Raw genomic sequence first — 17,305 nt, 5'->3', positions numbered from 1 at the left:
AGACTATCTAATTTAATGTATAAAGGAACAAATATATAAATAACCAAGACTTTCTAACTTACTGTATAAAGGAACAAATATATAAATAAAAATGGGTTAACACTCAGATATTGTCGAGTTTTGGTTTAGCGTATGTGTTTGCTAGCACGATTTTTTGCCAAGCAGGTGTTTATATATATATATATATATTACTCTTGAACGGTAACATTGTTATGAAATTTTAGATAGTCTTCTGCATAACCACAGATCATTTTTTCATATTATGGATGCTAAATTCTGATAGAGTGATTGCCTCAATGTTATAACAAGACATTTTTAAAAAAATTACTTTATCAAATAATGGATAATAAAGTTATATCCTCATAGTTCTAACAAATTTTAAATTTAGACTTCATATATTCTGTTTCCACACGCACTAAAGTTAGCATGACTTGACTTATGAAATGCCAACTAATGCTCTTGTGAAGTCATAAAAAACAAAAAATGCACCATCTTTTGACTTACGAAATGCCAACTAATGCTCTTGTGAAGTCATAAAAAACAAAAAATGCACCATCTTGAGGTTAGATTGATTGAGGGGAGACTATATAGTTATACTACTTGTGTGACTCCTTTTCTGGGGTTTAATATGAAATTCACCTGAAATAAAGAAAGAGAATGCTACCTTTTTTAACTGTTAGTTAGAAAAAATCACAAAATGTGACATGAGTTCTGTCGATGAATTTGAATAAACGACATCTGAGCATATACTTTTCACATGTTTAATGCCAACCTAACTGATTTACTTGCTAATATAGTAAGATTAGAGCTATTTCTGCAAGCGTTTGTGAACTTTAATTCCAAAATGTCATTCTCTGGATCCTTGCTCTCTTTTTCTACTCAACATATCTGGTTTGAAAATATCACCTACAAAAAGAATGATCTGTTAGGTTAATTATGACGGATTTGTGGTATATTGTTATAAGGATGGTCTGCCATCGCATATAGAGATCATTGTGAATTTCTTTTATGCACATTACAAAATGCACTTCTATCTTTACAAAGTCATATATATATATATATATATATATATATATATATATATATATATATATATATATATATATTCTAATCGAATTCTACATTTAATACCTTACTGATCCTATATGTTCGCTTTTTTTTATTGATTTGTAAAAACTTGATTGACTAACCCACAACCAAGAATTATACATTGATACACCCACCTAAAACCAATGAAATGAGAACATATCCATATATTAAAAACATATGAGGATGTTGAAATAAGAAGCATGCAATTCGGACATACCTTATGGGTGGTACTCGCATAATAAAACTACTTAGACAACGTTTCTAAATACTTATTTGAACACCACATTGTTTGTTTCCTTCTTCTCTTTTTCTTCATGACATATTATGATCTTGAGCCCTCTTTTATTGGTAACTCTTGAAACTGCAACATATAGTTGCCCATGTGTGAATACAGGCTTTTTTAATATCAAACCAACATGTGACAACGACTGCCCTTGACTCTTGTTAATTGTCATTGCATAAGAAACCATGATAGGAAATTGTTGCCTTTGAAATTTAAAGGGTATCTTATGATTAGAAGGGGTTAGGGTCATTCTAGGAATAAACACTTTTTGGCCAGCTCCCTTCCCTGTTAAACTTTTTGCTTCTATTATGTGCTTTCCAAGTTTGGACACGACCAATCGTGTGCCATTACATAGACCTGCTCAGTGATCTATGTTTCTTAGTAACATGATTGGTGTCCCTACCTTAACAGTTATCTCATGGTTTGGTACTCCTGAGCATCTAATAGTGTTTAGGAACTCTGGTGTGTGAATTGATGCCAAAATATCATTATTTGTTTCTGATTCAGAAACATAATAAGTTCGAGCTTTGGATGGGTTCAAAATCATCATATAATTGTTTATTTCATCTACCAGTTGTAGTGTCGGTGCGAGGATGGCTTTGTCTTTTACATGTGAAACACAACTTGAACCGCAAAATAATTCAGGATAAGTTGCTTTACCTATCGAACTAATAGGATCATCCCAATCATGTATCAATATATCATCTAAGATCTTTATATTATCAATACCATCTATAGATGATCCACATCTGCCATCTCCAATGCTTAAAATTCAATCAGCAAATTCTCTTAAGTCATTATTTTCACAATTGTTATTGTCCGCTTGTAAGCGCATGTTTCTTGTCAAAGTCAACAGTTTACAACTATCTCGTATATATGATGAGTTAATTGTAGCATTGACAATCTCTTGCCTACTACCTATGGGTATTACTGGTAGTATTTGTCGAAAATCACCACCAAAAACTACTGTCTTTCCTCCAAATGGTTGTTCCAAGCTTGCAATATTGTTGAACCTCAAAATATCTCTCATGGTCCTATCGAGTGCTTCAATACAAAGTTTATTGACCATAGGAGTTTCATCCCACATAATAAGCTTAGCTCTGATTATTAATTCAGCCAATGGAGTATTTTGCTTTATGTTGCATGTTGAAAAATCATCCAAATTGAGTGGTATTGCAAAGAAAAATGTGCCGTCCTACCATCGGGTAATAAGAGGGATGCTATGCCACTTGAAGTAACTGTCAACACGATTTGACCCTTGGACCTAATAGCTGCAGCAAGTGTCTTCCAAAGAAATGTTTTTCCCGTACCAGCATAACCATACAGAAAGAAAATAGCACACTGCCCACTATTCACTGTTGTCATCACTTATTCAAAAGCTCTCTTTTGCTCATTTGTAAGTTGTGGTACATACACTTCATGTTCAGCACTCAAAATTCGTTTATCGTACCGAAGCTCATCAGAAATCAACTTATTGTTTCCCCCATTCATAATTTGCATCAAACTTGTATCAATATCAGGGAATGGCATTAATGGAAAATCTCTTAAGCTCTTGTTATAACTCTTGAGTAGTTTTTCAATTTCTATCAACGTCAGATCCCATAATTCTTCATCTGTAATTTGTAACTCTGTTTAACAAAGTGTATACACTATTGTAAGTAATAGTATGATTTTGTAGAAGATAAAATTTTGCAATAAAATACATACATCAATTGCATTTACATATGTCCTATTATGACCAAGATCATTATTTAGTTAAATATACATTTGTTTTACCTCATGTAGTTTATTCTTATATTTTCCACATCTATATTGGATTATTTGAACTCTGCTATTTGGATGTATATTGTCTATATACCAATATGTTTTCAGCTTCTTATGATATCTTCAATGCTTAATAGAATTGGATTTTTTGCATGGCATATATACAACAAGATGTAGAATAAAGAAAAATGATACACCCTATTGTACACTTCCATATAAGCATTCATGACCATTGAGACAATTTGTGCATAGTCAACTTCAGATATAATTTGTGGCTCAACCACCTCAAGGTAAGTATGTCATTTTAAAAGAATTTGTTTGGATCCATGTGTATATTATTTTGTTAGTAATGCTTATTGTTAATTTTGGGAATTGTGTCCATGTCTTTATGTTTTGTATAAGATTTATACTTTATTTTGCGAAGTAAAAATATATTAAAATCTGGCACATTCATAAGTCAACTAATATTTATTGATACTGATAGTTGTCTAGTAACATTAATAGTATTGACAAACTAATACAAAAATAAGAATACTTATTTTTCTACAATTAATAATAATAACTATAACAACATACCTTGATTGTTAAGTAACCTTCTTTGCCGATGAAGAATGTCATCGGATAGCATTCTCCGTGTGCTTTCCTATACATGCTCCAGCCTAGCCATTAAGTTAGAAAACAGGAGTGTTGCATAGAGCCTTCTTAAATATTCTCCTGAGCCCTAGTGACTTGCTTTCTCTATAGCATTAATGTATTCTTTATCATCAGCCAAAAGTCCATATGGATAGCATGCATTTCGAAATGTCGAGTAGACAACACCATCAATAGTTCTAATTTATTCATAACTGGTAGGTCCTCTAACATAATTTAGGAGTAGTCTTAGGTAGTAAATCTCTCCTGATCCTGGAGGTACAAAGAAAATATGGCCAATAACTACATGAGATTTTCTTGAAAATGCTTTTTCTAGTATTAGCCTTTCATACAAACTTAGAAAGAAATTCCACATACGTCAAAGATCGAGCTTCAGGGTATTTTTTGTTTGCCTCGAACCATCTTAAGAACATGGATTCTTTCACAGACTCTTTCCTAACAACGTCATCCAAGTTTTCATCGTCCTTGAATATCACTGGTTGTTCACCAGGAAGGTGAAAGCCTAGCCTTACCACAGAAGGGTTCCTATAATAAATGCTATACCCGAAAATTCTCCATGTAGCTTTGCACGGGGATATGTACCTACAATCATAATACATACTAACTTCATCACACTGATCATTATCCGTATCACTTGTGGCACTTCTGTAAAATGAAGCTGTTACACGGTCATGACCTTTATTGATGTATTTAAATAGATACTTAATCGATCTTGACTGGTTACACTATTCAACATTTATGTGAGCACCATATTTCAATAATAACTTCCTATTATGAGGCACGACATATCGATTGTTAAGTTCCACACCTGATTTGGTTATTATTTTGCCATCATCCCTGCGCCTATAAACCGGATAATCGTCTTCATCAATAGTAGTACTCGCAACAAACCTCTTAGGAAAGTGCCTCATGCATTGACCATTTTCCATGCATGGTGAATCTTTCCTAATACTACCACATGGACCATGCATTATGTGCTTTTCCACTGCTTCGTAATATAGTGGATCATTGACCTTGTCAGGTATCTCAGCACTTATGATCTGGTCTATGTCTTCTCCCATTGGAAACTTGTCATCATGATGTAAAAACAACAGAATATGTGTGTGAGGGAGACCGCGCTTCTGAAACTCAATTGTATACACAACTGCAAAGGAGATTATGTACAAACACATTTATACAGGTTCTTAGATATTGTATACTTCCCATTAGTTAATACAGGAGATGCTTTTACGTAGTTATATGATGAAAAATGACAACGCTGGTTAATTTCATAAATCATTGTCTCTTTATTCATACAAATCCAGCAAACTTTTTATAATTGAATGGAATTCGCAATTTATAAAGTTTCAAAAACTTCACTAGAACTGAAATATATAAAAAATGTAGCCATCTTAGGCTGCAGGTTAATTCAACAGTAATTTAGTTCCTTATTTTTACAGTTCCATATTTTCTTTTCATCCAAAAATCTTCACATCACACATTTTAATTTATAAAGGGTTTTGTGTATATGTGTTAAGCTATATTTTGGAAATAGGAATTTCTAGTGCGGATTTGTTTAAAAATGTGTGATAGAAGAAGTTAATTTTTTATTGTATAAAATGATTGGTTGCATAAAAAGTTAAAATATCTCCACAACGAACATACACATGTACTAGAAAAGCTAAAAAACATGCATATTAATATTAAAGAGTAGGTAACAGGACATTGCTTACCTGCACTAACGCGTCCAAATATTTGGTTCTTTCTGATGTCTTGGATAAGTTTGTCCAACTTAACTTTGAAAACTCTACATACCATGTCTAGTCGGTCTTCTGCATGTAGTCTCTATTCTTAAGAAAATCTTCTAATTCAAGCTATTTCGGATTACATGTGAATGTAAGAAAAATGTCTGGATAGCCAACCACCCTGCAAATCGCCATTGCATCTTGGGAGTTCTGTATCATGTACCTAGGCCCTCCCGTGAATGAAGAAGGTAGAATGATACGTTTTTCTCTTGACGCAGGTCTAGTTTTCCCACTTAACACTGCTTCGGATAAGCCCTTGTACATTTCACACCTAAACTTTTCTTGATCAAGCCGAATGTAATTTAATCTGGCTGACTCAATCATGGAGAATCCGTCTACCAAAAATTGCTGAAATAACCTTCTTGAATAGAGCAATGGAGATGCATCGGCTAGCCTTTCTTGGATCCTGAATGCAAAAAACTCCTTCATTGAGACCTCTTGCCTACCCTTATCTTCTTTACCACTTTTTTTATTTAGAGGAATGTCTTTCTTGTATCCGTCCTCTCCATATGGAAACAATAAAGGGTACTATAATGTCAAATAGGCTGGATTTAGCTGATTAATTCGTTGTAGCCTCCCACTATATGTTTCAACCACAATGTCTCTATCAGTTTTGGCAAAATCAAAGTCGCCTACTATCAGAAGGCCACATATAGCCACTGCTGTATATAAATCACCGTCAGAATTTGATCCAAGAGAATCACAAGTTTTATCAGTAATTATAAAGGAAGAACCATTTGAGATTGATAAAGAGTGGATAAGACAAGATTTTAACGCTGATTATAATAAACCATTAAGAGATTGGTATTTTACCAACCATTCAGAAAATGAAGTTATTAGACTAAGAGAACTATTTTATGATTTTATGAAAGAAAATAGAATTAGCTTATACTTCTTTGACTGGTACGTTAATTATTACTCCAAACCCGATAAGAAATTATGTCCTTTAACAAAACCAACTGTTGTTTGGAAAACAAGCTCAGGATCAGTAATAGAATCTGAATACCCTCCTAAAGAAACTATTAAAATACCAATTGGAAAAGACCTAGAAGTTGAAGCAACACCCTATAAAGATAGCAATGCAGATGGAAATATAGAAAAAAGAGATATTAAGAAATTACATCAACAATTAAACTTTACTAATACCATGTTAGATATAATGAAAAATCAATTAGGAAGAATGGAAAATATGGAAAAAGTCCTTAAGGTGGAAAAACCCATAGAAAAACCTATATATAAATTACAAAGTTTAGATAATATTAGCTTAAAATCCAAAGTAGAAACAGAAGTTGAAGAACTAAAAGAAAAACTCAGAAGTATTAGTCTAGGAAAATTGACAATTAATACATTACAAAAGGAAGAAGAATTAGAACTAAATAAAATATCCTATAAAAGAGATTATCCTAAAACCAGAAATTATTATCCTAGACCATCACCAGTAGATGTAGGTCTAGAAGAGCGAACATAATTAGTACAAAATAGTTTTTCAGGATCAGACTTAGTAGAATGGAATATAGATGGATTAAGTGAACAAGCCATTTTATATCAAATGTGTAATATGACTATGGCTACAACTGCCTATAAGATGAGAAAAGCCTCTGATAAAGAAGCAGCAATTATGATAACCCAAGGATTTACAGGACAATTAAAAGGTTGGTGGGATAATTTTCTCAGCCTCCAAGAAAAAGAATTAATTATTAACAGTATTAAACAAGAAGATCAGTCACCAGACGCTACATCCACGTTAATATATACCATTATTAAAAATTTTGTAGGAGATCCCAGTATTTTTAAAGATAGGATACATACTCAATTAATGAATTTAAGATGTCCAACTATGTCTGATTATAGATGGTATAAAGATATTTTTATGTCAAAAGTTATGATAAGAGATGATGCACGTGCACCTTTTTGGAAAGAAAGGTTCGTAGCAGCCTTACCAAAATTTTTCTCTGAAAAAGTATTACAAAAATTACAAACACAGCTTGGGACCCAGATTCCTTATAATTCATTAACTTTTGGACAATTTCATAATATAATAGTACAAACAGGTATAGAAATATGTACAGATACCAAGATACAACAGAAAATAAAACAAGAAAGTATCACGGGAAAAAGAGAGCTTGGCACTTTCTGCTATCAATATGGAATAACTCCTGAAAAAGCACCTAGTGGACAGCATAAAGTTAAAAAAAAAATTTATAAAAAACCTAAATATAATATAGACAAACCCCTTTATTATGAACAGAAATATCATAAAAGATTCCATAAAACCCCTAAAGGAAAACCTAAATGTTCTAATAAGAAAAAACCAGTAACATGCTGGAAATGTAAAAAACAAGGACATTATGCTAATAAGTGTACGACAGAACAAAAAATAAATAAAATAGAAAATAAAGAAATTAAGCATGCTTTGACAGCTATACTAATCAATTCAGAGTCAGAAGAAGAATCAAGTTATGAGGGTTCTTCTGAAACTGAAGACTATTTTATACAACAATTAGACTTTATGTCAGAAGAAGAGAGCTCAGGAGGAAATAGTGGAAAGGAGGAACAGGATAATAATAATTGTTTAGGAATAGGATTATGTAATTGTAGAAACTGTGAAAAAACTGTAAATGTTTTAACTAAAGAACAAAAACCTCTACACTAGTCAAAATAATTGACAAGTTAGAAGATACACCATTAAGGGATGAGTTTATAAGACAATTAGCTGAATTAGTTAAAAAAGAAGAAGAAAGTAAGCAAGAAATAAGACCAATAGAAATAAAAGAAATTTATAATCGTTTTAAAAACTCACAAGAAGAAGTTTCCCTTAATTCTCTCAAAGAAGAGATAAAAAAGTTAAAAAGAGAAGTTTCAGAATTAAAACAACAAAATATTAATATGGACTACAGATTACTAAAAATAGAAGGAGAAAACATAATAGAAATCCAAGAACAATCTTTGCAAAATAATGAAGGGACTAGTAATATAACAATTCCCGAGAATTATATTAACCTAGGTACAGAAAATTATATAAATATTTTAACATTATTAGTAAGTCAAAAATGGTTCACTACGATAACTTTGATAGTAGGAGAAGAAAAATTTGATTTAATAGCTATGGTAGATTCAGGAACTGATGTTAATTGTATACAAGAAGGATTAATACCCACAAAATATTATGAGAAAACTACAGAAAGAGTCTTAATGGCAGAAAATGACAAAATGACTATAGACTATAAGTTATCTAAAGCAAAAATTTGTAAAAATAGGGTATGTTTTGCCCCTACATTCTTTTTAGCAAGAAATATATCTCATCAAGTTATATTAGGAAATCCTTTTACTTTATTATTATATCCCTTTAATGTCGACATCGACGGAATAACTTGTACAAGAATCCCCAATCATCCTGTCCATTTTGAATTTCTCACAAGACCAAAACAGCATGAACTCAATATGTTACAACACCTATCTACACAGGTTAGTGTAACGGAAACAGAAGTAAGACAAATTAATTGTTTGAGCCTAGAGAAAATTTTACAACACTTACCGCGTCAAGTTAATATTATAGAAAGGAAGACAAAGCAAATTAACTATTTAAACTAAGAAATTACACATAAAAGAATAGAAGAACAATTACAAACTCCAGAAATACAAGATAAAATAAAAACAATTGAAGAAAAAATTAAAAAAGAATTATGTAGTTTAAATCCCACAGCTTTTCAACATAGAAAATTACATGAAATAGTTTTACCATATGCAGATGGGTTTAATGAAAAAGATATACCAACAAAAGCAAAATCGATACATATGAACAAAGAGTATCTAGAATACTGTAAAAAATAAATACAAGAATATCTAGATAAGGGACTAATAAGGCCTTCAAAATCACCCTGGAGTTGTACAGGCTTCTATGTGATGAAAGCATCTGAAATAGAAAGAGGAGCTCCAAGATTAGTTATCAATTATAAACCTCTAAACAAGGTATTAAATTGGATTAGATATCCTTTACCAAATAAAAGTGATTTAATTAAAAGATTAAATAAAGCAAATATCTTTTCAAAATTTGATTTAAAATTAGGATATTATCAAATTGCAGTAAAAGAGGAAGATAGATATAAAACAGCCTTTATAGTACCTTTTGGACATTATGAATGGAATGTAATGCCTCAAAGATTAAAAAATGCTCTAAGCGAATTTCAAGAAATAATGAATAATATATTTTACCCACATATAGAATTTACTATAGTATATCTTGATGACGTATTAGTATACTCAAAAGGAATAAAGCAGCACATATATCATCTAGAAAAATTTATGGATATTATAAAAGAGCAGGGATTAGTTTTATCAGAAAAGAAAATGAAAATTTTTACAACTAAAGTAAGGTTCTTAGGATATGAAATTTATCAAGGAACCATAGTACCTATTAAAAGAGCTATTGAATTTGCAGATAAATTTCCAAATGAAATAACTGACAAAAAACAATTACAAAGATTTTTGGGATGTTTAAATTATGTAGCAGAATTCTTACCTGGTATAAGAGTTACTTGCGAACCTCTTTATAAGAAGTTAAGAAAAAACCCACCTCCATGGACAAAAGAAATGACTTCTATAATAATAAAAATAAAAAAATGCAGTAAAAGAAATACCTTGCATAAGTATACTAGACCCCTCGGCCAAACTAATTGTAGAAACAGATGCATCAGAATTAGGATATGGAGGAATTCTTAAACAAATACCTCCTAATAGCTCAAAAGAACAAATAGTAAAATATCATTCAGGAATCTGGAATCAAGCTTCAAAGAATTATCCAACAGTTAAAAAAGAAATACTTGCCATAGTATTATGTGTTTCAAAATTTCAAGAAGATTTATTTAATAAAACCTTCTTAATAAGAACTGATTGTAAAGCAGCCCCAAATGTTTTAGAAAATGATGTAAAAAATTTGGTCTCAAAACAAATATTTGCAAGATGGCAAGCTATTTTATCATGTTTTGATTTTACTATTGAACATATAAAAGGAGAACTAAATTCACTCCCTGACTTTCTTACTAGAGAATTTTTGCAGGGAAAGAATGGAGCAAAAAGCAGCCTCCAATGAAGATTATGGTCAACCCTTTGACCAAATAAAAGAAATAAAATTACCTATTACGGTTGTACCAGCAAAACAATTATCATTAAGGCCTATGACAATGTCACAGGTTGTAAAAGCAGCACCATCATCGTCATCACCTTCTAAGAGCCCTTTAATTACTGCTAATAATAAATTCACATTATTACAACCATCTGACCTCTATAATACTCAACCCTTGAAAGAACAATTTCCTTACTATGAGAAACCCAATCCTATGAAGATATTAGCTATTGAAAAAGAGTGGTTCAAGAAAGACAGAAAAACCTTATACAAGACTATCTTCCCAAATACTTTCCATTATATTCCTATTAACCCACAAAAAATCCAAAAATTTTATGAATTCATATTAGTAGACACCGGATCCATTGAATTAACACATTACAAAGATTCCAACACTAAGCAGCCTATTTATTCAAAAATAAAAATTATAAAAATATTATCCTTGCAAGAGTGGAAAATACCCCCATATCAGTCTAAAAGCTTCTCATTAAAATTTGAACCTCAGAACTATACCTACTATGATTACCAAGAAGCCTGGAATCATATTTTATTTCTATCACCAAGTATATATATATATATATATATATATGATTACTTAATATGTATTTGTTGTGCAATGTGCTTTGATTTGACTAAAGAATAAAGATTAATTATACATATAAAGAATGCCAGCAAAAGTAGCTTCTATTTTCTTATATTTGAATGCTTTGAGAAGTAAAAAGAACTTTTTGGCTAATGTATACATACTTTTATATATATGATTACTTAATATGTATATGTCATAATGATTTTACTGCTATTTCTGTATATCCTCTTCAAAAAACAAAATTTGATAAGAATGGACTACAAACTCTTGGTAAAAGTCAATGAGTTCGAATATATATTAAAACTATTTATGTGGAATCATGCTTGGATCACTGGAAATAGATGATAGTCATTATAATTTGATTGCCAATCTTATATGTTTTATGACTATTTAATCTTATTCTACTCCATAAAACTTTGTAAGATCCCTCTTTTTGTAGCTTAAACATTTCTTGGTGAAATTTTTAAGTAGAGAGGAGTGTTTATTTTTTGTGCTTGTGTCCATTGGATTGGATGTCGTTTATATACGGAATGATACGAAGTTTATTTCATGCAATATTGTATCTGTTTTAAAGGATTTAGACTACTCCATAATACATATTTTTCTTTTTTTATTTATGTTGTAGTTGATTAGTCTATAACAATGAGCATTTGCATGCATCGATACTTGCATCGCATCTATACGGTGATTTTCAAATGCCCATTGCTTTTGTTATAATCTATCAATGTTTTGTTTATATGTTCGTTAACCTAAAACATTAAACATGCTAAATTATGTGATATAACATATTATTTGCACATTTAACCAAGACGATATACACATTGCCATTTCCTAATTCTCCCTATATAGCTGTAACCTTTTTATTTAATTATTAATTATGACTTTTAACCTATAAAGCTATAAAAATAATTTTTTAATAGACCGAATGTGTAGTTTCCAAAAAAAAAACTACATATAGTGGTTGGTAACTATGCTCATCCTTGCATACTTTTGTGCAATGTATTTTGAGTTGATTAAAGACAGAGCAAAATCAGCCTTTATTTTCTTACATTTGAATGCTTAGAAAAGTAAAAAAAAAACTTTCTGGCTAATGTACACATACTTTTATATATATGATTATTTAATATGTATCTATTGTGCAATGTGCTTTGAGTTGACTAAAGAGATAAAAGACTGATTATATGTATAACCCAAACCAGCAAAATCAACTTTTCTAAGAACAATAGTTGCATTAAATCTAAGTGTCAGCCTTTATTTTCTTACATTTGAATGCTTAGAAGAGTAAACAAACTTTCTGGCTAATGTACACATACTTTTATATATATGATTACTTAATATGTATCTATTGTGCAATGTGCTTTGAGTTGACTAAAGAAACAGAAGACTGATTATATGTATAACCCAAACCAGCAAAATCAGCTTTCATTTTCTTATATTTAAATGCTTAGAAAAGTAAAAACAGTCAATTGGTTAATGCATACATACTTTTATGTATATATGATTACTTAATATGTATATGTCCTAATGATTTTACGTCTATCTCTGTATATCCTCTTCGAAAAAAACAAAATTTGATGAAAATGGACTACAAATTCTTGGTAAAAGTAAATGAGTTTGAATATATATTCTTTAATAATATTTGTGTGGATTCGTGATTGGATCACTGAAAATAGCTGATAGTGATTATCTCCTTGGTTGCCAGCGTTGTGTGTTTTATGACTATTTAATATTATTTATCCTGCTCCATAAAATTTAGTAAGATCTTTCTTTATGCAGGTATAATAATCCTTGTACTATATAGGTGGAGAAATTCCTATTAAGTCATATTATGAAAATTCAATTTGCTTGTGGATCACATCATGATATCTTCTTTTAGGGTTTTGGAATATAGCCATAAAAAAATACAACTAAAATCCAATTTGATATTCTTTGAAAAATAATCCTAACTTTCAAATTCTTTGAAAAATAACCTTAACTTTTCAAGTGCTCTAAATGTGTAAATGCGTTGACTGTTAAAACCACCATAATTTCATATTAAGCACCTTACGGTGTTTTGTCCAATTAACTGTTTTCTTTGACCACACTTAGAGCGCTATCATTAACTATACTTATTTGCATTAGAAATACACATCGTATAAGAAATGTTTTAATGAATCATCTTTTCATTGATAATGGCCATAAATAGTTAGAAACCCGATGAATTCAATTCCAAATGCGTGTGAAGAAAATAAACATGAAATTGAATTTATGGGTGATAGTGTATGTAAAAGCCAATGCTGCAGCATCCTTGGCTATGCAATATAAGGTATCGTCTTTGTCAGCTAACCTTTTTTATTGTATCAACTTGATCAATTATGTCATTTGAAACTTTCAAAGACTATGCCATTCAAATGACTATCCTTGTTGGAAGTACTTTACCCTTGGTTTGACACTCCTTCTAGAATATTTCTAACTTCATTATAAAGCTTTACCACTGATTTGACCCTCCTTCTAAAACATTTCTACTTTCATTATAAAACGTTTAGGGTTTATACGTATAACATACGATAGTTGTACCCATATTCTATCTAAAAAAATTATTTATATTTCTTGTCACTTAGTCGAGCAATTAGTAGATATATTATTGTATTCAACTTATCTAATTTCTTTATGCCTTTAGATCCTTTGCTTTTTCGTTTCTAGTTATTCGTGAAACATGTTGAACTATTTCTAAAAATCATATATGGGCTCTTTCATCAATATAATTGTTGAGGAGAAATTTTTTACTTAATCTGTATAAAGATCCATCATCTTTATCTTACTCAATGAGGATCATATCTTGTTAAAAAGGCATCCCTTTATGGACCTTGTCATAGAAATATGTTGAAAGTTTTTATTGGGATTGCTACCATAATTATCAGCAACGTAATAGCCTATACTGTTGAACTTTGTTAAGATTTTTTTTATAATAATACATTTGCCCATTACATGCAGAGAAATGCAAAGTCACCAACAAATTGCTTTATATTTATAAGAAATCTATGCCAATTCAAAAATATCATCATTACATCAATTTTTTTAATCTTGAATTCACTTTTTTTTAAAACCAATATAATCTTCTATTTCATTTACGTAGCATTTTTTATTATTAAAATTTCTTTCCGCACAATAAGAAGCCGTATCTAAAGAATGGAGTTTAATTAATAGTTTCTATTACTTTTTTATAAATTGAATCCCCATTCAAAAATCAATCTGCTTTTCTATTTAATTTACATTGCAATTTGAAAAACACATTTTAGATATGGCTTTTAGATATAGCTTCTCCAAGGTTAAAATTCATTTTACACCATAATTATACATGGTTAAAGAATGAAGTTTAATTAATAGTTTTTGTCCTCTGTACACCATTCTATAACCTGCGTTAATTATTTTGAGTAGTCTTCCCAAGCATCATACAGATGAGAAATCAACTCTAAAGAAAAGTTATATTTTGGATTACTTGGCTATATCAATAGTCGTTGTCAATATGTAAATAGTCTTTGTAAATTAGAAACTCCTATTTAGGTTGTTAGTTATATTTCATATAATGTCAAATTTGTGTTAACATATAATTCATCACGTGAAAAATAAGTTCTAACATCAATTTCTCTGTGTTCCAATTTTTTAAGGTATTACTCCTCATGGATTATGTTTAAGACATATTCTCATACACCATAACATAATATAAATCATATATAATATAAGTCTTATTTAAAATATGTTCACGATAATACATCGCTTTTTGGATATCATTGCACATAAGCAAGTCTTCTGATCCCCAAACATAGAACATCTTCCAAAACATATAGTCTATGGTTAAACAAATACAATCAATATTAAATAGCTTTGTCAACTTCAGTTAATACTTAATTATCCGCATCAGATGTTTGAGACTTTAGTTTTTTCCCTTTCTTTTGGGTGAACCTAATGGTTGAAAGTTGGCATTCTTCATCAACAGTTGAACCATACTTCAAACTGTCGGCAATTCTTTTAGCTGGTGTATTGTATTTGAGGCTTTCAACATATTCTTCCATAGAATCCTACACAAAGACATGCATGACAGTTCACTTAGAATAATTTCAGAACCTAAATCACATGTTTTTTATACATTCAAAACACTTACATATACTGACCACAGTAAGCTAAGGATCATTATCATTCTTAAGATTAACATGTCCAAACATCTCCAACGTGTTGCTACCTCTATTCTCCTATTTAAAGTAAAACCTTACTCATAATTAGATATTAATGTACATTTTGATAAAAAAAATAATTGTATGGTCTGGAAAACATATCTACTTATTAAAGAGGAATAGGTATACACGTACAGTGATGTTCATAGATGTGCTAACTTCCATTTGCTTAGGCTTGTTCTTTGCAACTGTTTCTTCATCATCACACACTTTCATGACTGTGTAAATCTTATCATAGTGTTTTATGTTGCCACTTTTCACATTGATTTTGAAAAGCACCATTATATCCATCATGTTGTCTAGACTTTTAGGGTATTCATCCTCTTTAGCATCCTGAAACCCCAACCAATAATTAGATGTATTTTTGTGTATATAATTTATAATATTTTGAAAAATAAAATTGCAACTTTAATCCCTAATAGTATAAGGATTTGGTGTGCTATATACATCCTCCTCTATAATTTTTTCAGCTGCCTTTCCACACAGCTAGTTGGTTTCTCTGTCCCACAACAACAATGTAATGCTTCTGGTACCATCAAAGACTATAACCTCAACCTTGTATCTGTTGTTTCATGTGATAATAGCGATAATAGATTTAGTACAGGGATCACAAATATCAAGTAAAATGAAGATGCTAATTGTTAATAATCACTCAAATTAAGAACACACACCTGAGTGCTACACATCCATGGGTGTGGCCACACTTTGCACATTCGTACCTATTCCCAATAGGAGTTTTCACTTTTTTTGGACATCATGTGCATGCTTTATAAAACCAATCATCCTTCCCAACATTGATTGAGACAATAGTACCTGCAATCCAGGTTGGCCCCTCCTGGGAAGCATTACACACATTAAGACCTTTTACCTAATAGCTCATCTAATTTTTGAAACAGCATTAAACTTCATAATTACAATAACTTTTACCTCGACAGACTTCAAAACTTCTTCGATCGTTTTCACAATAGCCGTGCCATTGTTGAGCTCATCAGTCCCAACCCATGAACTTTGGGTCGACTGATGGCTAATCCTCATTGAAGTTGACTCAGAGCCGCTCATTATGCTGCAAATCATGTGTTAAATGGTTAGACAACATACTGTTACCAAACCAAATTTGTGTGTGTTACTAAACCAAATCTTTGTGTGTTTGAATTATTTTTAGTATGTTTATATTTTGGTTTTATCAAGTAAATAGTATATTCGACATTTTAATGTTACTTAATTTTCTAGGAAGCATTAGTTTAAAGGAATGTAAACTAAATCCAATGCATAACCACTGAAAAGTTGAAGCTGGAATATTTTTGCATCTTTTTCAAATTTGAAGAGATAATTTTGGATGCTCAATCATTTTTTATATTTGGTTTGACAAAATATCTGTTAATAGTTAAAAATAACCTTTTTTAACTGGTTATCTTATTTTGGAAGAACTTTTTGGGAACTAAATATTCTTTTTCATTTTGTGCAACAAAAAAATGTGTTACATTATTAGAAAATTATATTTTAAAAGGTAAATTTGATAAGCTAGTAGCTTCGAATAAAACGCTGTAGAATCCAAGCTTTTCATAACCTACTCTTGAAAACACTGTTATATGACCATAAAACATTCAACTTCTTTTTAAAATGTACTGACCTTTTTTTGAATGATATAACTTCTTTTAGTTTCGGGTTGACATGGACCTTGGACAGTTCAAAGTGGCTTTGCACTGAAGTTTTGCCATTCCATCTGGTTGCTTTAAAATATTGGAGGATCACAATAAGCGGTTCAAGTCGATCCTCATCAAGGTGAGGGAGTATCTGGTCAACAGTTTCACCAAA

At 30.7% G+C, this 17,305-nt stretch overlaps 1 protein-coding gene across 1 annotated transcript; it reads right to left on the bottom strand.

The window, feature by feature from the left end:
• Positions 1–4,113: 4,113 nt before the first annotated feature.
• On the bottom strand, positions 4,114–5,835 carry LOC140184138 (uncharacterized). Its single transcript, XM_072234431.1, has 3 exons — positions 5,655–5,835; positions 4,639–4,931; positions 4,114–4,512 (listed from the first exon to the last, which is right to left on the bottom strand). The coding sequence occupies exons 1-3, from the start codon at positions 5,833–5,835 to the stop codon at positions 4,114–4,116; spliced, it is 873 nt and encodes a 290-aa protein (XP_072090532.1).
• Between the last annotated feature and the right edge of the window lie 11,470 nt (positions 5,836–17,305).

The sequence above is a fragment of the Arachis hypogaea genome, chromosome 4 (genome assembly GCF_003086295.3).
Source record: "Arachis hypogaea cultivar Tifrunner chromosome 4, arahy.Tifrunner.gnm2.J5K5, whole genome shotgun sequence".
Classification (NCBI taxonomy): Eukaryota; Viridiplantae; Streptophyta; class Magnoliopsida; order Fabales; family Fabaceae; genus Arachis; species Arachis hypogaea.
Note: the sequence above shows the minus strand (reverse complement) of the source record. Positions and strands in the feature narration are given on the sequence as shown.

Excerpts from the sequence above, each read along its gene's own strand:
- LOC140184138 (XM_072234431.1), bottom strand. The coding sequence starts at position 5,835 with ATGTACAAGGGCTTATCCGAAGCAGTGTTAAGTGGGAAAACTAGACCT. Across the intron at positions 4,932-5,654 it reads CATTTTTCTTACATTCACAT|TTGTGTATACAATTGAGTTT; the intron begins GTAATCCGAAAT and ends TCTCCTTTGCAG. Across the intron at positions 4,513-4,638 it reads TTGATGAAGACGATTATCCG|TGTAACCAGTCAAGATCGAT; the intron begins GTTTATAGGCGC and ends AATGTTGAATAG.